This window comes from Haliotis cracherodii, unplaced genomic scaffold (genome assembly GCF_022045235.1).
Source record: "Haliotis cracherodii isolate W230 unplaced genomic scaffold, xgHalCrac1.p SCAF_18, whole genome shotgun sequence".
Classification (NCBI taxonomy): Eukaryota; Metazoa; Mollusca; class Gastropoda; order Lepetellida; family Haliotidae; genus Haliotis; species Haliotis cracherodii.
Window position 1 is genome coordinate 22,548,912 of NW_027266273.1, and position 21,894 is coordinate 22,570,805.

The following is a 21,894-nucleotide window of genomic DNA, read 5'->3' on the forward strand; positions in this document are numbered from 1 at the left end:
AACTGAGGCTGTACATTCTAGGGGCAGACCTTTGAGTTTCCTGTAGTGTTAGCACAACACAATTCTTTTTCTACTAATTTCATTAAAGTTGATGATTAAGATGGTACTTCTTATTCTCAAAATACACACCGACCCTGATGTAATGTTGTTTTATTCTATTAAAGAGAAAGTTCATCTTCAAAATATTGTCTTGTTGGTAGCTATGTTATCCTGCTATATTCTTCTCTCACTCACTCACTCACTCACTCACTCTTCTTTTCTTCTTCTTCTACTACCACTACTACTACAGTCACTATTACTGCTGCCACAGCTACAGTCACTACTACTACAGCTACTACTACAGCTGATGTTACTACACTATCACTACTTCAGCTACTGTTACTACTACTGTTGCTGCAACTACTACTAATACTACTTCTAGTGTACTACCACCATCACTACTACTACTACTACTTCAGCTACTACTTCAGTCACTACTACTACTACTACACTTACGCTACTACAGCCTACTACTACAACTACTTCTACTGCTGCTGTTCCTGCTACTACTACTCGTACTGCTTCTACTACAACAGCTACTACTACTACTACAGCTGCTACTACTATTACTACTTGTACTACTACTGACTACAACAGCTGCTTGTACTTCTAGAGGTGCTAGTACTACAGCCTACTACTACCGCTATAACTACTACTACTACAGCAACTACTTCTATCTAGTTATAAAGCTAATATTACCTACTGCTACTTCTAGTACTACTACTACTACTACTACAGCTACTACTAGCACTACTATACCTACTTCTAAAGCTACTTCTACTACTACTACTACAGCTACTGTTACTACTGTTGCTACTACTACAACTACTACTGTTATTACTTCTGCTGCTACTAAAGCTCCTACTACTACAGCTACCACTACTACTACGTACTACAATCACTACTGCTACTGTTTTATAGATATATTTTTATTTGAAATTCATGAAAAAGAAAACAATTATGAAGTGGCATATTGTACATAAATTGACATCGGAAAATGACTAATTGTGAACAGTTTGGCTTTTGGTTTCAATTTAAAAAAAATTAATTTATCATAAATCTTTGGAGAAAAAATCAGGAATATTAACAACACTGAACCAAAGACGTATTGTTCCCTTTCTTTGATTTGTAAACATCTAACGGCAATCTGAACCTTCCAAAAAACCATTTGCGACTGGTTGTGAGACGCATCCGTACGGATATGTGTCGGAATCACTGTCCTACTTTCAAATATGGTAAGCAATTTGAAGTCGAACAAGAGTTACCTCTCACCTCATTTTCTCACCGATAGGCGGCGGTAGTAACCAAGGTTCGGAGGTCACAGTTGATTGTAAGCGTTCTCGTGTCAACGGTGTGTCTAACAGAGTTCACTCACAGAGTTTGCACGATGCCAGAATCTTCAAAGAAAATATGTGTTGTCGGCTCAGGAAATTGGTAAGTACTTCCTATATATTAAACCTTCGTCTGCTTATCACTTGCATATAGATGCACCGCATATATTGCCAATGTTGCATTGTTGGTGGCACTGTCTGCAGAGCAAGAATTTCTGAGATTTCGTGCAACTTGCAAGTGCCAACATTTATGCTACCAGTATCAGTGGAATCACTGGAATGGACATATGCATACGTCATGTGGTAACAGTTTGACACTTTCAAATGTAGGTGATACTAGTACAAATTAAGGTTATGATTAACGAGATGAGTTCATGCTGTCTGTATGATGTAGGCTATTGTCAAAAGGAAAATGTCAAAAAGTTTTTCGTTTTTCTCACCTTTTTTGTGCATGTAGTGAGGCGTGATAATGTTTAGCATTATTTTGCCAAGGTGCGCTTGTTAGCCACTGAAACAAATACACATGTCATACATGCAGGCATTATGGAAAATGGACTGTTAATATTCTTTGCATAAAATAATTCATTGTTGTATTTGACTTTTTCAAATATTCTTACAGCATCTATCATGCATGGGCGGATACAGAGAGGGTGGGGGGTGCACACACCCCTTTTTTTTCGAAAAAAATCTTTATTTCTGTAAAAATTACCACCAAAGAAAATAAAAAGGTCTTAGTTGTGCACCCCCCCTTTTAAAAAAAAGCTGTATCCGCCTCTGCTGTGTATAAAACTTTAATTACAAAAAAGTATCATAATTACATTTTTTTCTAATTAGCCAACACTTTACTACAAGTAATTTTTTCTGTTTTGCCTTGTGATCAGCACATGAATGTTGACCTAGATGCACATGTGCAATTGAAACACTCGAAAACGTGTATGGATTTCCCTAAACTTAAGGGCAGTGTTATAGGAAAGAGCTTCCTATCCTGAAGGATTGTAAAAGGGTGCTTGATGAAAGGGGATCCAAGGGCTAAGGATAGAGTTGGGGGTAACCTACCCCAACACAAAGTAGACACAATTTATGGATAACTTCTTTATTTACTGTTAATGTTATTCATAAATTTTTGCCTACTTTCTCATCTGTCAGCTTCTATGTAATGCCCATCAAACTATTTCCCCCCACACAACTAGCCCAAAGTATCTGAGTGAAAGCTACAACTGGCAGCCAGAGCCAGTTATCACAGTGAACTGCAATTTTGCTAAATAAGGTACTGATATATCTCAATTTCCAATATGCAGCAGTGTTTTCTTCGTGATGTCATAGCAACAGGAATATAGTGTAGTGACATAATAATTACACAACCTTTAGTTGTAGGTTAGTGAAACTGGGTTTGTGACAATTAGGGTAATTCTCTAATATTCATTTTTCTGCACATAAGTTATGTGATTTGCATGCTTATACGTGTATGACTTGAAATATCGTATCATATAATTACAATACTTGGTTACGTTGATCTACTTTCAATGAGGAGAATGTGCTATTGTATTACACTGATTCCCACCTTTGGGCATCCTGTTTGTTTGATGCTCTGTATCGTCCTTGAAGGTGAAATTCATTCTTAAGGTCATCCACTCAAACATGTTTTATGGTTCTGATACCTCAAAAAGTATGGTTGAAGTGTTTGCTGTAGTAGGATGAAAGGATATATATTCTTCGAATGAGACATTGAAATGGTCTAATTTTGAGTGATCTTCATAGAAGGTCAAGGTTACTGGAATTCTCATTTGTAGGATAGTTTTGATTCTTTGTATACTGAACCAACCCCCACTGATAGTCTGACATGGTTATGAGAGCTAATACCCATGTTTCCATCTGGGATTAATCAAGCCTGTGATTGGCTGAAACTGAGGGTCATGGCCAATGAACTAGAACCTTCTTGTTATGGTAGCTGGAGGTATGGAACATTCTGCTTTAAGGATGTGTTACAGCCAATATGTGTTTTCCCAATCTGGAAGTAATGTTATTAAAATAGAACATGATGATGGATGCTAGAGGTTTAAACTTTATTTAAAGTTCACAGTAGATAAAATAAAGTGTTACATATTTGGAGGTAAGTGATTAAGGATGAGATGGGTATGTCATGTGTATAGATTGTAATAGTATTTTGTTTATTTGTAGTCAGTATAAGTTTTTGTGAATCTTATAGTGCATATGGGCGTGTTTTGTAACAGATGACATATTGAACAACTGATGAAGATGAAGCGATGGAAGGATACATTTTCTGCAGCTAACATAAAGATATGTTACTGAGATATAATGATAATAATAATAATAATTAATAATGATAATGTTATCCTTATTTGGATCTATAGCCCAGGGTATGGAGCTCTTGTGAGTTAAGCTATTATAGGCCGATGGACTATGGGACATTTTAATGTCAATACTGCAGTGAAGGCGATTGGACTTTGTACCCACATGGTATGTTTTTGCTAAGCTAATAAGCAACAACAAGGTGTATTGATTGTGACCTGTCAAACATGGGCATATGTAGCAGTACTGTAACCAGTTTCAGTTGTAGACCTCACAACAGCATGTGTACTACAGGGATTTATCTGAACCTGCTCGGAGGTTGATACTGTAAATCTTGAAATGAATAAGTCTCCAAATGAATGCGACTGCCCCAAGCAGAAATGCCACTGCGACTGCCCCAAGCAGAAATGCGACTCCCCCTCCCAAGCCCACGGAATTACTATCCTATAATATAGAGAAAATGGCTTCTGTGAGGTTTGCAGGCGAATCTTTACCTTAATCCATCATTAGTCCTATCAAACAGAAAATAGCACAGGTTATTACTGCTAGAATACTAGAGTAGAGTACTTCTGTAAAAACAATATAGTGTTTTCCTCAAAACAACAGATAACTTATGTGTTTATGCTATTGCCTGGCATAAAATAAGTTCCAAGGAATTAAAGTAATAAAACCAACTCAAGTTGACGCAGTTGCAAAGAACTAAGACACTGTGTTGTGTGGGTGGCATCTGTCTGGACTTGCTGGAGTACTCAGTGATGCATAGTTTGACACGAGTAAGTAGAACTCTTGACCCTTACTGTGACAATTCACATGATGTCCATTATGTAATTTCTAGTGTTTGAATGACAATATACTTGTTACAAGTTCTGCTCAATAAACAGTGTTGTGGAATATATACATAGCTGTTTGTTTTTATGTCCAAGTTGGTATATCTGTAATCCAAAATATGAAGTTAGGCGGTCTTAATGTTGAGATTAAAGACCAAGTCCTGTTAATCCGACATTGTTGGTTGCATATGATTATGTTGGATTAACAAGTATGTCGGATAAACGAAATTAGGTAGAATCAACGTTCGTGATCGAAAATCAGACAACTACACGATAGATAATGATTGAAACACGTTGTAATAAAACAAAAGGAAAAAGGAAATATTTATATTGTTATGTTACATTGTTAGCAGAATATGTTTTCTAATCATGCAACTTCTAGAGTTTAACACAAAACAACTGTTACGAACTGTATGACTGATTCAAAATACATTTGGAATTCGCCAATTTTAAACTAGTGCCGCAATGTTTAAGAAAGCTGCTTTCTTAGTGGCTTTTGTCGACTTCCTGTTGGTAATTTCATTGATTGGTCAAAGTCCGCGAAATGTCGTTCTGACATGACCTGTAATGGGATGTCCTCAGCGATTGCGAGAACTTGTATCTGATTTGAATGAGATTGAGGCAATCTAGGCATTTGAATAATCCTGTTTTGTTTATTTAAAGCAGTTATTGTTTATTGTTAAGCAAGTTTATCTCTGCAGCCGTTGAAATATGCAGCTACTCGTCGACTCGTCTCGCATCCAAACACGGGGCTGTGTTCTTGCGGGCAGATGACCACAGAGTACACTGATCACTGTGTCGGATTAACATGATTAACGAGACTTATTAATAAGTGATTTAAACAATTCGTTGCAAATTAGGTGTGTCAGAGTCGGAGTTACAGAGTCGGATTAACAGGTCTATATAGCACTGATTTAATCAGTTCCCATCATTAATGTCGGATAAAGCCGATAGTTGGATTAAGGAGACTTGACTGGAAATGCGATGTTTAATCAATGCAAGCAAAGACCACTCACATTTTTCTCATTTGATTCACACACACACACATTAATTTCAAGATTTAGTGTTTGGTCCCAACTCTGCGGCAGTTGTCAGTAAATATTTCTAAATGGGAATTCCATGTAGATACAGTTACAACCTATCTTATGTCTTGGTCGAGGAGACTTGTATTCCACTGATAACAGGACCAAAAAAGAGTAAGAAGCTTAATTTCATATTATTGTATTGAATGCATTGTTACAACGGGGGAGGTCGGGTAGCCTAGCCTAGTGGTTAAAGCGTTTGCTCGTCACACCGAAGACTTGGGTTTGATTTCCAACATTGGTACAATGTATAAAGCCCATTTCTGGTCTCCCCCGCCATGATATTGCTGGAATAGTGCTAAAAGCGGCGTAAAACCGTACTCACTCAATAATGTATAACGCTATATTAAAATTCCTCTGAAAAAGAGAAAATATGAACTTAAAAAAATCCCCACTTTGAACAAGCTAATTTTTTCACAGCTTGGAATCATTTATCCTAAATACATCCTTGCTAAAAGAGACCTGATGAATGCTCTGGCCTGTGTTAACACAGGCTGAGGCTATGACTGACCCACATCCAGGGTCCAAATTGAACTCCTATGAACACTGAGACAGAAATCTTGTAGGCCTAAGCAGAATAGATATGTTGACATAACCCAATGGTGGTTGATAGTGTAATCCGGTGAAACTGTACATTCAGACATGTCTTTTCTTGTTATTGGGTCAAGGCTGTAGAAATCAGTATTCACGTGTCTTATCCCAGTTTTGCAGGGCAGAAGGATTATGTTGTTCAATGTATTACAGTAATGTTAATAAAGAAATAAGAGTATGTGAACTATTTTCTAGGAGTTATTTTCGATCAGATGATGTTTCTTCAAACTTTTTATGTCATTGAATCTTCTGTGAGGGTCAGTGTTTGACTTACCTTGAAGCCCCCTTTTGCAAGACTAGACTGTGAGGACCTGGCAAATGTGCACTCCCATCACATCTCTCCCGGGCAGCTGCATACACTCTGACTCTTCACAAGTAGCCAATCTCGGTTTGCCCCGATTATTTTTCTACGTTTGTCAGCTCCATACCTGTGCTTGTGGGCTTCACCGAAGTGGTAAACGTCTGAGACCTGCATCACTTCGGGATTTTCTCCCACGTTAATCTGATACTCAGTGATAGAAGTGGAATACTGTTCAAAGTGGCGTTAAACCCAACTCACTCACACATTCACTATAATTAGCCCCATGAAACAGGACTGCTTTTAGGTTTTGTTGGAATTTGAGCTACGCGATTGAGTTTTCTCATGACTGTTACGTAAAGATTATTGACATTTTTCTTCCATAGACTCCTTCCATGTGGTCCTGGGTAAGTCTCTTGGCACATGTCATGTATAGGTCAACGGTGAAGACCACGAAAACAATCTAACAAAAACGCACTGCTTTAAGGTTATTGTAAGACAGTTAAATGTCTTTAAAAAAAAACCCATCCCATCAATGGTCATGATTTATGTCAAAGGTCAAAGTCAACTTTAAGGTTGTGAAACATGGTTGAGCAATGGGAAGGTCAAGGTCACAACAGAACGCATTTCCTTTTGAGCCCCCTTTGTATGGATATAGATTGTGTTTGGCTTACCTGTCATAAGTGATCACAAAGGAAGACAAAAGAGTGATCTTGCTACAAGTCTTTGCTCACACATTAAGAAACCCTAAGCATTTGCTGTCCACACATTTCTTAGTTTTGGTTATGTCACTTGTAATTGATAATCAAACAATACATTTTGTAACCTGTTATTGTAGATATAGTTATTTAAATACCGTATTCAACGTAATAAGCACCCAGGGCGCTCTCAAAATTAGAAATAGGGGGCTCTTATTAAAATATTATGGTGAAAAAAAAACAGAGTTGAAAGATAAATTACGTGTTCATGTACGACAGATATATTTTTCTTGAATTTAATTGCCCATAATTAAGGTTGCATATAACACACGAGTGCGTATCATACGCGAATTAATAAGTCAATCGGAAGGGGTGCTAATTGGGATTGGGATTGTTCACTAGCCAATATATTCGCAAATATCGCCGTGGGCGCTTATCAGAGAAGGGCGCTTATTACATCGAATATGGTATGCCTACCGACAATGACTGAAAATGGTACTATTCTATGAATATTAGCTTCTGCGGTAATGCGTCTGTCAAACCAGCTGTTTCAATCAGAGGAGGGTTATTGTGATTTAATAGCCTCTGATTGACCAATCAGAATGGAGTAAATTCCATATTCATCATGTTCATGGTAGAATAACTCATATTGTTTCTGGTTATTGGTCTAAACATGCTCAATTTGTCGCATCGTGTGTATGTGGCACACTGTAGATGCATTACCATGTGGGCTCAGCATCAAGTTTCTAGGACCATCACGAACTGTGTGTCCCCAGTTCCCTATCAATTCAATTGAAATAAAAAAAAGCATGCAGGGGTCAAATTAATATTGCCCCGTGGCCAGTTAAAATTATGTAAGGCTTGCTGAAACAAATAGTTGATGGCCTGTCTGGCTAGTGGAAATGTCAACCCTACTCTGTGTGTGTTTAATTAATTTTTAAATTAACACTGAATAGTGTAATTACGGGGGTCATGTGAGTGGGTAACTCAAAGAAAGACATATCCCGAATGACAAAGCTGGCAGCCATTTTGTAATGTTGTGTACAACATCTTTATTTGCTCCTAAATCACCACAAAATGAGGCAAATGGAAGCAAGGATTTCATCTTAGAGTCACTAAAAGACATTTTAGGGGTGAGGAGTTATAGAAAATTTTAAGCCCTTGTTTCATCAGTACCATGTTTTTCTCAGTACCATGTTTCATCAATATCTTGTTTGTCAGTATCTTGTTTCATCAGTACCATGTTTCTCTGAGTACCACATTTCTGAGTACTTCATTTCTCTGAGTACCATGTTTTTCTCCGTACCATGTTTTTCTCAGTACCTTGTTTCTCACAGTACCTCGTTTTTCTCAATACCTCGTTTCTCTCAGTACCTCGTTTCTCTCAGTACCTCGTTTCTCTCAGTACCTTGTTTCTCTCAGTAACATGTTTCTCACTGTACCTTGTTTCGTCAGTACCATGTGTATCCACAAGAAATCATCTTGTGCACCATGCATGTTATATGAATCAGTACCTTGAAAAAGCCTGTTTTCCTGATCAAAACTATCTTATCTTGAATAATAGTGGTGTAACAATACGGCAATACAGTATTGTATCCCGATGCACAGCCCACGATACGATGCATCGATTTGGAAAGCATGTATCGTGATACATATGATATTTTCATAACACATTTTTACTTACTGTATTTTCTTGAGTATAGTGCACACTGTTTTCCAAAAAACACAGCTGTGTAGAAGGGGATGCGCATTATACACGAATTAATGAGTTTTGATGTTTTTTCCCCCATGGAAAGACCTTACCGTGAGCACGTAACACCGGAAATACCATGTCAACAAATCCATACTGAAGTTTCGCAAATTATTATGTAATTACACTGTCTGGCTATAAAAAGTGTTCTTTGTATATCTGGACTTATGTTTATAACTTATTTCATTAATTTTATTCTAAATTCCTTTTAATATTGTTTTAATTAATTTCGGCGAAATCGTGTGTGAAGCGATCGGAAGATCGCACAACTCACCGTTATTAACAGCAACCACGGTCAGATTACCGCTATTGATGCCTTGAAACGAACTTTAGTTGACAGAGGATGGATACATATATCAGAAATGCCATACTTTGAATCGTTAAAAGTCATATTTGTTTTTGTTGGACGATTGTATGTCAACACGTAATTCTCGCGATCACGTGCACGGGAGCCTTGACTGTGACTGGTCAGACTGGTTCTGTGTAAAGAATAATAATCGGCAATAGCGATCAGCCGCTTCGCTTAGGGTTATTATTATTTTAAATATGTTTAGTAAAAGTTGCATCTAAAGTAACAAGATATTGGAATATACTATTTCTGATAAAAAAATAGTTTCAGATACAACTTTTGCCGATCCTTGCATTAAAATCCTGTAAAGTTATATCATTGGGTGTGTCTTGACCGAATCACCCGTAGATTCCAAGGAAACGTGTGTACAGCTGATTGCTGTGTCCGGCTTAGTTTACGAGAAAATACACAAGGTAATCTTAATCCCTGGATATAAAACAATGCCTAGCTGAACAAAAAATACAATTTAAATGGTAAATAAACATGTCTGGTGAATTTTTGTCTCAAATTTCGAATTTGTACTGACGAAGTTTCTCATCACCCGTTCGTTTGCCGGACTTCGCTGAAGGGGTACTGCGCATAATATTCAAATTTCTTTTTTTCCAAAATATTGACCCCCCCCAGAGGGGGGTACTTTTAAACATGAAATACTTTTAAACATGAAAAACGGTTTCAAAGCCAGTTTGTTGTTTCAGTAAAACATACTGTATTGCTGACAATTTGCTAGATCTATAACAGTAAATAAACACCTTATATCTACTTCAACTGTTCTTGTCACATCTTTTAGATAGCAGAAAGACATCAACTTGGCTTAGCTTGTACCAGTAAACACTGTATCGTGATACGTATCGTATCGTTACACCTCTATTGAATAAGCCTGAATATGGAACAGTTAATGTTCACATGATACTGGGTAAATCAGATTGTTTTGTATAGATTGCTAGGCAGGGATAATGTGTGAAATTGATGTAATTGTGAAACACGAACTGAACTAGTTGTGCTGGGACTTGTTGAGTTCTGCTAATACAACATTTTCTCATGTGAGGCATGTGACATCTGTTCGGTATGGTCTTGTTAAACATGTGGCACCATGCTACTGGTGCTTTATGTGTTCACGTATGGCCATAGTAAATAACTTGAACATGCTGAAACCAGTCTGATAGTTATGCAATTCTAGTATATGTTTATTTGATTTGTGATTTCAATATATTAATATGTTATAAGCAGCTCACTTGCTTCTGACAAATATCAAACTAGTCTGTTTGGCTTGCAAACGTTGCAAATGTCTTTGGTGTCAGGTAGAATGTGATCAGTAGGGCATGGAATCGATACCAGATGTTTGGATCAGCCCTATTGAACACACGTGGAATGAGCTGCAGATCGACCTTGATCGATGACCTGCTCATATAGCAACTCTATACGAACTTGGCAATGCCCTTACTGGAGAGTGGAACAATTCTCCCTTGGCCACCATCCTGACACATTGGGTGCAAGAGATGACGGCGCCAGGCTGTGATTGCATCACATGGATCAGTCATGTTGTTTGAGGGGCGGTCGGGTAGCCTAGTGGTTAAAGCGTTCGCCCGTCCCGCCCAAGACCCAGGTTCGATTCCAGACATGGGTACAATGTGCGAAGCCCATTTCTGGTGTTCTCCTCCGTGATATTGCTGGAATATTGCTAAAAGCGGCATAAAACCATACTCACTCACTCACATGCTGTCTGTTGGCAATGTGTGCTATGACAACAGACTTTTGTTCATTAAACATGTCTTCACGCAATATTGTCTTTTGCTATTTCAACAAATGCACACAATTTGACGTGTTACCATATAAAGTAGTGATCCTTTGCAAACATTGAGTAGTATATGACACTTGCATGTGTGTCATACTGATTTTACAAAACTTGTGAAAGAATTCATGTATTACCCTTGATCTCACTCAGGATATACACAAATTCGGACACTCAGTATGACACACATGCTCGTATAACAATCTCTATTTGTGATATGATCATCTTATCCAGCAGGTCCAGACTCAATTATGTACAGGCTGCTGTGATATGGATGGAATATTTCGGATAACAGCAGTGTTAAAAAATTAAGAGGGTCCTGAGTTTTGTTGCTATGGTTTTTCAGGAATCCTGTGAGGGCACCAAGTTAGTCCACGGTAATCAATCTCATTAGAAGCAACTGTTGTGAGAATCTGGTTGGGGCACCGAGTTAGTCCACGGATATTTACCTCATTAGAAGCAACTGTTGTGAGAAACTGGTGGGGACATCGAGTTAGTCCACCGTTAGTTACCTCATTGGAAGCAACTGTTATGAGAATCTGGTCGGGGCACTGAGTTAGTCCGTGGTACCTCATTAGAAGCAACTGTTGTGAAAATCTGGTCGGAGCACCGAGTTAGTCCGAGGTACCTCATTAGAAGCAACTGTTGTGAGAATCTGGTGGGGGTACTGAGTTAGTCCGTGGTACCTCATTAGAAGCAACTGTTGTGAGAATCTGGACGGAGCACCGAGTTAGTCCGAGGTACCTCATTAGAAGCAACTGTTGTGAGAATCTGGTGGGGGCACTGAGTTAGTCCGTGGTACCTCATTAGAAGCAACTGTTGTGAGAATCTGGTGGGGGCATCGAGTTAGTCCACCGTTAGTTACCTCATTGGAAGCAACTGTTATGAGAATCTGGTCGGGGCACTGAGTTAGTCCGTGGTACCTCATTAGAAGCAACTGTTGTGAGAATCTGGACGGAGCACCGAGTTAGTCCGAGGTACCTCATTAGAAGCAACTGTTGTGAGAATCTGGTGGGGGCACTGAGTTAGTCCGTGGTACCTCATTAGAAGCAACTGTTGTGAGAATCTGGTGGGGGCACCTAGTTAGTCCGTGGTACCTCATTAGAAGCAACTGTTGTGAGAATCTGGTGGGGACATCGAGTTAGTCTACGGTACCTCATTAGAAGCAACTGTTGTGAGAATCTGGTGGGGACATCGAGTTAGTCCACCGTTAGTTACCTCATTAGAAGCAACTGTTGTGAGAATCTGGACGGGGCACCGAGTTAGTCCGTGGTACCTCATTAGAAGCAACTGTTGTGAGAATCTGGTGGGGGCACCGAGTTAGTCCTTGGTACCTCATTAGGAGCAACTGTTGTGAGAATCTGGTGGGGACATCGAGTTAGTCCACGGTACCTCATTAGAAGCAACTGTTGTGAGAATCTGGTGGGGACATCGAGTTAGTCCACCGTTAGTTACCTCATTTAGAAGCAACTGTTGTGAAAATCATGACGGGGCACCGAGTTAGTCCGTGGTACCTCATTAGAAGCAACTGTTGTGAGAATCTGGTGGGGGCACCGAGTTAGTCCTTGGTACCTCATTAGAAGCAACTGTTGTGAGAATCTGGTGGGGGCACCGAGTTAGAACGTGGTACCTCATTAGAAGCAACTTTTTACAAATCGGGTCAGGGTATTGAGTTTGTCCACAGTAACTCATCAAACCCATTCAAACTCCCTGTGTGACTAAACTGAAATGCTTCTGTTACAGGGGTTCGGCCATTGCAAAGATAGTTGGCAACAACACATTGGAGAAGTCCGATATGTTCCACAAGGAGGTGCGCATGTGGGTGTTTGAGGAGATGGTGAATGGCCGCAAGTTGACCGAACTGATCAACAACGATCATGAGAATGTCAAGTACCTACCCGGGATCAAGCTACCAGAGAATGTGGTATGTATCCTTCTACACCTCGCCTACCTGTTGGTTTGACTGATCCGGCATTGATGTATCAACCACTAGTACAAGTGAATTACAGTGACTGTTTGGCCTTGTAAATGAAGCTTATGGCCAAGTTCGGGTTTGTACACTTAAAAGTTTTTGGCAAAGACTCAAATTACTTTACATGCCATCATATGTTACATTTGTTTCTTGACATTAAAACCATTGATCTGGTTCAACATGATTATTCTCCACAGGAAATTCTAAACAATTAAGATGCAAGTATCATTTGCATTTATCCAGCGAAAGAAGCTAATAGTTTTCGTCCACTAGTCCTGAAAATGATAACATATAGCAAAGCCCAAAAAGGTCAAATTTCTGCTAGTCCTTATGATACCTTAATTATTGGGCAGTTTGGCAAGGACTATGGGACTAACACTGATTTATCAATGAGCTGTCTTCAAATGTAGCATGGAGCTTCTTGGCTTAGTGTAGGATAGACAAATATCATCATAACAGTGGGTCTTTTTTCTTTCTGCATTATGGATATATTTATGTAATGATTGAATAATCCAAAAGAGTGAGTGCATGAGGTTTTAACCACTAGGTTACCCAAGCGCCCCCGTGTTTTTGTGTCCTCAGTGTCCCTTGATTGGAAGGACAGCCCTGTCATGTTGCAGTGGAGCAGTACATCCAAGTCTGACATGTTTAATGGCTGTATTTAAATCTAATTGTCTTTTCACCTCCAACTTAGTGTGTGTCTGTCAGTCAGGCCTGTGTGTGGTCCTGGGGATGTGTTTCAGTTTCCTGCTCATATTGCTAGTGAGATCACATGTTTTGTGAGTGTGAGCATCATTGTACTTGTCACTGCAAACACTATGAAACCCTAATCTGGATAATTTCAACAGACATGTTGATGGAGAGTCCCACATATTGGGATGTTTCATTATTTTAGTGTTACCGATGTTGGACATGTAGATCTATGAATGAGTGATGGGCATATTCTATGTATAACAACAACAAAGATAATTTAACTGGGACTGATTTCAATACATTCCTAAGTTGCATTTATTTTGTCAATATTGTTCTACAAGTACTGAAAGTTTTACATCTAACATTGCATGAACAACACTGGCACTAGTCCTGTAGTCCTTACCAAACTGCTCAATAGCTAAGGTAATAATCAAAAGGACTAGTAGAAATTTGCTCTTTTTAAGGGTTTTGCTGAATGTTCTCATTATAAGGACTAGTGGACGAAAACTGTTAATTTCTATCCCTGCATTGCTATAGGTTTGGATACAATATTCTGTATATTCTCTCAGAGCTCCAGATAAGCTTTTGGTGTTGTGGGTATTTTACCCATGCATTTTAAAATCATTGGGTATCAGTAATTCTATCTGGGTATTCACATTTCTGTTACCCACTAGTTTTTACACATGTGGGTATTTAAGTTAAATATCTAAAAACCCTATTCATCTAGTCCCTGCAAAATGGTGTCGTGTGGGTTCGAGAGCTTTATAGGACTCAAAAATTCCGCGATACTTCCACAAGAAAGTGTGATGGCAAATGATCGTGATGTAACTGTCCTCGTGGAGTTTGGCAAGGTTGACGGAATGCCCGTTTATAATTTCAAAATAAGTTGCTGATTTTCTAATGAAATATGCAGGGTTATTGCACAATATTTTGATGATACGCACAAGTTTTATTTTTGTAGCTTATCTGTAACGTTCGTTGCGTATTTGATACGCTTGGATTTTATTTTACTGCGTATTTCTGCATTTCTGATGCATATCTGGAGCTCTGTTCTCTTTTATATCTAGAAGACATAAATGGGATAATATTTTTAACGGTGACTATGGTGAGATATCCACTGACCCGGTGTCATCATGTTAATGTAGGTGGCCATCCCGGACGTCAAGGATGCCGCTGCAGATGCTGACATCCTCATCTTCGTGTTGCCCCACCAGTTTGTGCGTGGGGTGTGTAAACAGCTGCAGGGGACCATGAAGGAGGGTGCTGTTGCAGTCACACTCATCAAGGTGAACAAATATACATGTATATACATCAGGACCTACAGTCACAGGTTCTGTAACATATATGTTGGTCTTAGAGTCTAGTTTGGTAATAACATACAAGAAACTGTCTATGGAGTTTGAGGACACCTTAATCAAGACGAATCAGGCCTCTTATTGTTGTGCCTGATATATCCTGCAATCATTAGCACAGAGTATGAGCACTAATCAGAATAACTGTTGAAGGGAAAAAATATTAATGATTATCAATATGTAAATTGTGTCATCGATAATGACTTACATAGACTTATGTGATGAAATATAGTTTAACTGTACGGTAACAGACGTGTTATTGTCAATTATATTAATTGCCGAAGATGGAAAGCAACTGGTTTTGTTCTATCTCAAATGTCCCCAAAGTAATCAATGCACAAATGTGTCACCCCTCACCAGTGACTTGAAATATGTTGATTTCTTTCAGACTTTTTTAAATATTGGTTCAAAGTTACCTTTCTGGTAATGATCGATAATTGCCCAATATTACGTTAATGGTTATAGATCTATATGATCTATATCGATAGCCAGCCCTACTCTGTATAAGTAAAGAATAGTGAAGATTGCAATAGTCAACATGGTCAATAATAGAAGAGGGTTTTCTTTAGTGACTGAGACATTAATCCTGTTGGGTTGTCAGTGTGGACTCCAGGAACAACACATGAGTGGCGCCTTGAAGTTCTGGCGCCAGGCAATCAACTTTTACCTAACAGTTTTCAAAATTGAGTGGGTTCTTGGGCCCTTGATGTTTTGTTCTACAGTGTTTGAATGTGGGGCCCCAAAGGTGGCTTCCTCATGTGCTGTGTACTTCTCCTCAATGCATGTTTGTCTTCATGGACTTGTGTGTGTGTTACTACAGGGTTTTGATGTGGCCGAGGGAGGTGGTATCCTGCTCATCTCCGATGTAATCCGAGAAATGCTGAAGATCCCCTGCACCATCTTGATGGGAGCCAACATTGCCAATGAAGTGGCCAAGGAGGACTATTGTGAAGCTACTATTGGTCAGTTACACACACGTCATCATGACACCATAGAAGTGACAGTCTTTTCTGATTGCTGTGGATATGAAAATATTTTTACCATTTATAGGTCTAAGATGGTGAATTGGCATGATCTCAAGTACTTTGGCTGTTATTAAAGGAAAATCTTCAATGAAATATGGAGATATATGATATGTCCTTATCAACCCAGCTTACAAAAAACATGGTCAGGAAAACTGAAACAGACACATTCCACATTCCAAGTTCACTCGGCCCAAGTTTTGCTGTCTAATCAGTGGTAGACACTATCATTTTTAGTACACTAGTCCTTATAATGATAACATATTGCAAAACCCTTCAAAATGGCAAATGATAGCTTAACTATTGGGCAGTTTGGCAAGGACTACAGGACCAGTGCCAATTTCTATTGCTAATATTGCTGGACAAATGACCAAGACAACCCACAAAGTGTTGTGTACAAGTGTAGTTGATACATACTCATGGGGCTACTTACACTTTCAGGATGTAAGGACAAGGCATTGGGAGCTGTCCTCAAGGAAGTCTTCCAGACTGACTACTTCCGCATCGTGGTGGTTGAGGATGAGGAGACCGTGGAGGTCTGTGGGGCACTGAAGGTATGGTGAGGGTGGAGAGGTCTTGTGGGAGGGGCAGAGGTCTTTTTGGAGGGGCAGGATGGGACCTTTTGACCTGTTTCAGGTCACATTTAGACATTATTGCCCATGTGTTGGAGATTGAAATCCACTTCTTCACAGTTGTTTTGTTCTATCCAAGTTTCTTTTATTAGACATTGGTTTTGTTCCTTGAAGATGTTCATCCTATGTGATAGTCAGGTACTGGAGTCAAAGAACCGTTTGATTTATGAAGCATTTAACATATACAAAGTAAATTGGGGCAGTCTTTGGTTATGATTCCACGATGGAAAGGGACAGTGTGAAACAGGTGATGACACGTGCAGTGTTTGTGTGACAGAACATCGTGGCAGTGGGTGCTGGCTTCGCTGATGGACTGGGCTACGGGGACAACACCAAGGCAGCTGTCATCAGACTCGGACTCATGGAGATGGTCAAGTTCTGTGAGGTCTTCTACCCAGGTGAGAACACGGGTGACACTGGCAGTTCAAAGTAGTGTTTAGTCCAACTCGACCTGTGAACTTCTGGCCTAGAACAGGTCTTCAGCAATCCATGCTTGTGGTAAAAGGTGACTATGCTTGCTGTGGGCTACTAATGGGATTGGATGGTCAGGCTCGCTGGCTTGGTTGATGCATGTTGTCATATCCCAATTGCATGGATCTATGCTCATGATGTCAATGACTAGATTGTCTGGTCCAGACTCGATTATTAGAATAACTAAAGAAAGTCCAACTCACTCAGTAGTCAAAGAATCGGGATATGGTTAGACATAATGTGATTGATATCCTGGAATAAAAACCTTTGACCAATTTCAGAAACTGTGTATGGATCCCATCCTGGATTCCAGTCTTGATTACATAAAAGTTATTAAAGGCCCCCATGACACACCTGTAATGTTGCTGAACACCAATAATACCCCATGTTGAACTGAAGTGTTGTGATTGTGTAGGTTCGTCTCAGAGCACCTTCTTGGAGAGCTGTGGAGTGGCTGACCTGGTCACCACCTGCTACGGAGGCCGCAACAGAAGGGTAGCAGAAGCCTATGCCAAGACAGGCAAGGTGAGCAGGGGTGAAGGTGGTACAACACGTGACGTGTAATGTAGGGACACGAGATGGATCAATGTTCACCTCAAGATCAAAGTCACATTTGTTTGTCATGGAATAGAAATATTGGCCTGACACATGCTATGAACACATGGAAGGGACACAGGGGGCCTAGTCGTCTGAGACGCCGTTTCTACGTTTGTCAGCACAATACCAGTTCTTGTGACCCATTGAGATCCGGGGTAGAATAGGTTATCAGCAACCCAGGCTCACTGACTTGATAGATGCATGTCGTGGTATCCCAATTCTCATGATGTCAATCACTGGATTGTCTTGTCCAGACTCAATTATTTACAGACCGGCGTCATATAGCTGGAATATTGCTGAGTGCGGTGTTAAACAACAAGTAAACTAACAAACAAAACCAGTTCTTGTGTGTTTTCGTCTGAGACATGTATCGCATTGATATAACTGGAATACTGTTCAAAGGGGGAGTAAACCCAACTCACTCACTCAAAACATAGATATATTTGTTCACCCGTTCCACCGTCTGTGATGGACTACTTTCATGATGAATGGGTGAAATGAAAATAACCAGTCCTATACTGGCCCCAGTATTTACTACCACATACCAATAGATCTCCTTGAAATAAATGTGGACCAAAAATATGTTTGAAAAAATATTTAGATGTCTTCAGGACGGTGATATTGATCATGTGAACAGTGACGGGATAATATTTTTCAAAAAGCCAGTCTGTAAACAACATGCAAAATTCATTTGACAAACTTGACACAATCTGAGTTGTCAAACATTTCTTTAATTGCTTTTAAATTCAAAAGCCTTACCATGTATTTTGCGACTGATTAATTTCCTGATTTATGGTGTATGCTTGACTGTGTATGCTTGACTGTTTAGACAATTGAGGAGTTGGAGAAGGAGATGCTGAATGGCCAGAAGCTGCAGGGTCCCCCCACGGCCTTCGAGGTGAACTACATGCTGAAGAACAAGGACATGGAGAGCAGGTACGCCAGTCTTCTTGTCAGCAGGATTAGGCTTAAAAACATACAACAATTGGTCCTCAGGCAATGGCTTTTGAAAATATAGTGCGAGTGGGCGGTATTTTTTTGTTTTTTGTTGTTGTTCAAGCACGTATGTATGGTTCTCAGGCAGTGCCTGCATCATCATAAAGTCCGCCACACGTTTCATTATTTCCATTTAAAAATATATATATATATTAAAATATTCAGCATCTCGAACACACAAGCCCGGCGGTGAAATGCTACAATACTTATGAACAACATCATTTTTTTTTTTTTAGCCTTATGTCCACCTGAGCTATTGTCTTCGTCATGCAGCATTCTCTGTCTAATCTATGAAAACAGAGTTCATTTTGTTTGATGACATGTTTATCTGTCCAAGTAGGCATACAGTGTACTATTCCCTGTATCAACTATTGTTGTTTGCCTAATGTTGTATATTACCATGCTGTGTAAGATCTAGGGACGTAACATTACAGCAAGGTCATGATACAATACGTATCGCAATACATAGGTCATGATCAGATACCTATCACGATACGCATATTTACATCAAATTGTAAGGAAACAGAGCAGGTTCAAAAGGAAAAGCTAGCCGTAAACACATATTCGTAGTGGCTATTTTTAGTAGTGAATTTGAAACGCTAATTACAACACATTTTGCTATATCTGACTAACAAAAATGCCAGGGGTCATTAAACGAATAGTAAGATATTTCAGCAAGTGTATTGTCTTGTAAGGATACATACACGTATCGTCACATGAAAACTCATGATGCACCAGCACACCGATGTATCTTTTCACCTCCAGTAAGACCCAGTGTTATTGTTCCAGGTTCCCCTTATTCACAGCCATCCACAGGATATGTAAGGGGGAGACGAAGGTGTCGGGGTTCATGGACTGCTTGAAGAACCACCCGGAGCACATGTAGCATTATTGATTTGTTAGTTGTCTTCATGAGGATTGTTAAAAAAATTCCAAAAAACTAAAAATTGTTTGCAATACCATGAAAACAAAATCTGCTTTCACCTGATTGGATTTCCTGTATAAGTTTGTGTTAGTTCATGATTTTAAGACTGTTAAATGAGCGGACATGTTTTGAATAATGCAGCTGTTATGTTGATTTCTTTTTTGGAACATTTAAAATGTCACTTCTCTTGTAAGCTGCTTATGGCGTCACATTTACTGTTGGATCCATTATGGCATTGTGTGTGTATAGAGTGGTGATTATGAAGAAGAGGCTACCATATTATTCTTAAGAAATTAACTACAAGTGGAGGTTTTTATTGTACAATAAAATACTGCAGGGAGAAAACTCCTTGAGGGGTGCAGCCCTGCAGTGGTTTATTTTCCCTTCCGTGTTTTATTGTACGATAAACAACAACCATTAGTCCTTTTTTCTTATATGAGATATCAACATTTTGTACAGCCTCTAATGATGAAATATACAAACTTTAAAAATATTTACCTGTATTTTGATAATGACTCCCTGAATAGAATCCGACCTCAGCAATGTTGGACAGGTCCATTTTATGCACAAATAGGTATTTGCTGCATATTCTCACAATCCTCACTTCCATAATCTGTACCTTATCTCTCAATATCAATTGTCATATCTCTCCCGCTTTTGGATGCGATCATTCGGCCATCAGGTTTATCTGCATTGCTACATCTATGGGGAACAACTCACTAGGCACTCCAGCTGTGCGCATATGAACACCAGGGTAACATATAAGAACAATTGGGGAACCAACTAGTATCACCAACCGGTGTCACCCGCCATATTGCTGGAATATTGCTAAAAGTGGCATAAAACCTGACTGACTGACTGACTGACTGACTGACTGACTATGACTGACTGACTGACTGACTGACTGACTGACTGACTGACTGACTGACTGACTGACTGTGACTGACTGACTGTGACTGACTGACTGACTGCATCCACTGGACTGACTGACTGTGACTGACTGTGACTGACTGACTGTGACTGACTGACTCTGACTGACTGACTGACTGACTGTGACTGACTGACCGTGACTGACTGACTGACTGACTGACTGTGACTGACTGACTGACTGACTGACTGACTGTGACTGACTGACTGACTGACTGACTGACTGTGACTGACTGACTGACTGACTGACTGACTGACCGTGACTGACTGACTGACTGACTGTGACTGACTAACTGACTGTGACTGACTGACTGTGACTGACTGACTGACTGACTGACTGACTGACTGACTGACTGTGACTGACTAACTGACTGTGACTGACTGACTGACTGACTTACTGACTGACCCTACGGTGTGTGTCTGACACTGTTGTTCCCCGAGAAAGGCCAGGGCCCGGTTCCACAAAGATCTTCATGTTCAGACCATCGTAGATTCCATACAACTTAAATAGAAGTAACCCAGAGATGGCTTTTTGTGGAACAGGTCCCTGGATTGTGTGGTCATGTACATGGAGTTGTTCCTGAATCTACACAGACAATGACATACATGTACCAGCTTAGCTTGAAGGACTTATGGATTATCTTTCCTGAGCGACTTTAGCTTGTAAATCCCATGCCACAACGCGGCGGGATTACCACATCAATACGTGCAGATAATCTGTAAATCTCTGTGTCCATTGAGTTGTGAATTACTTGCGATAAAACTTACATATATTCTTTAAAGTGATGATAAACCTCCTACCTCAAGATTTCCTCTCGGTCAAGGTGAAGGTCATAGTTTTGAATGTTGTGAGATACATTCAATAAACCTTGATCAGATTTTTCTTGATCCAATCATAAGGCATAATTTCTGCAAAGTCCTATTTGAGTATTAATACCCATATCCTGAGTATGTTATCCAACTTGCGTAATGTAAGAAGATATGTGTGCTGTAATGGTTGTGTACTGGAATTAGAATGTAAGTGTCAGGTATTACGAAAATGTGAAGAACACTTGTTGGGTGTCTTCAGTGAAGCAGCTATCCAGACATCCTAATGAGAGACATGCTAACTAAGCAGGAGAGACATGCTAGCCAAGCAGGAGAGACATGCTAGCCAAACAGAAGACACATGCTAGCCAACCAGGAGAGACATGCTAGCCAAACAGAAGAGACATGCTAGCCAACCAGGAGAGACATGCTAGCC

General features: G+C 39.7%; 1 protein-coding gene across 1 annotated transcript; it reads left to right on the forward strand.

The window, feature by feature from the left end:
- Nucleotides 1-1,404: 1,404 nt before the first annotated feature.
- LOC139465414 (glycerol-3-phosphate dehydrogenase [NAD(+)], cytoplasmic-like) lies at nt 1,405-20,657 on the forward strand. The gene is made up of 9 exons (XM_071247125.1): nt 1,405-1,473; nt 12,808-12,988; nt 14,875-15,015; nt 15,902-16,043; nt 16,545-16,657; nt 17,013-17,133; nt 17,622-17,731; nt 18,633-18,739; nt 19,589-20,657. Exons 1-9 carry the CDS (start codon nt 1,427-1,429, stop codon nt 19,683-19,685), a joined length of 1,059 nt encoding a protein of 352 aa, XP_071103226.1. The 5' UTR covers nt 1,405-1,426; the 3' UTR covers nt 19,686-20,657.
- The last annotated feature ends 1,237 nt before the right edge of the window (nt 20,658-21,894 follow it).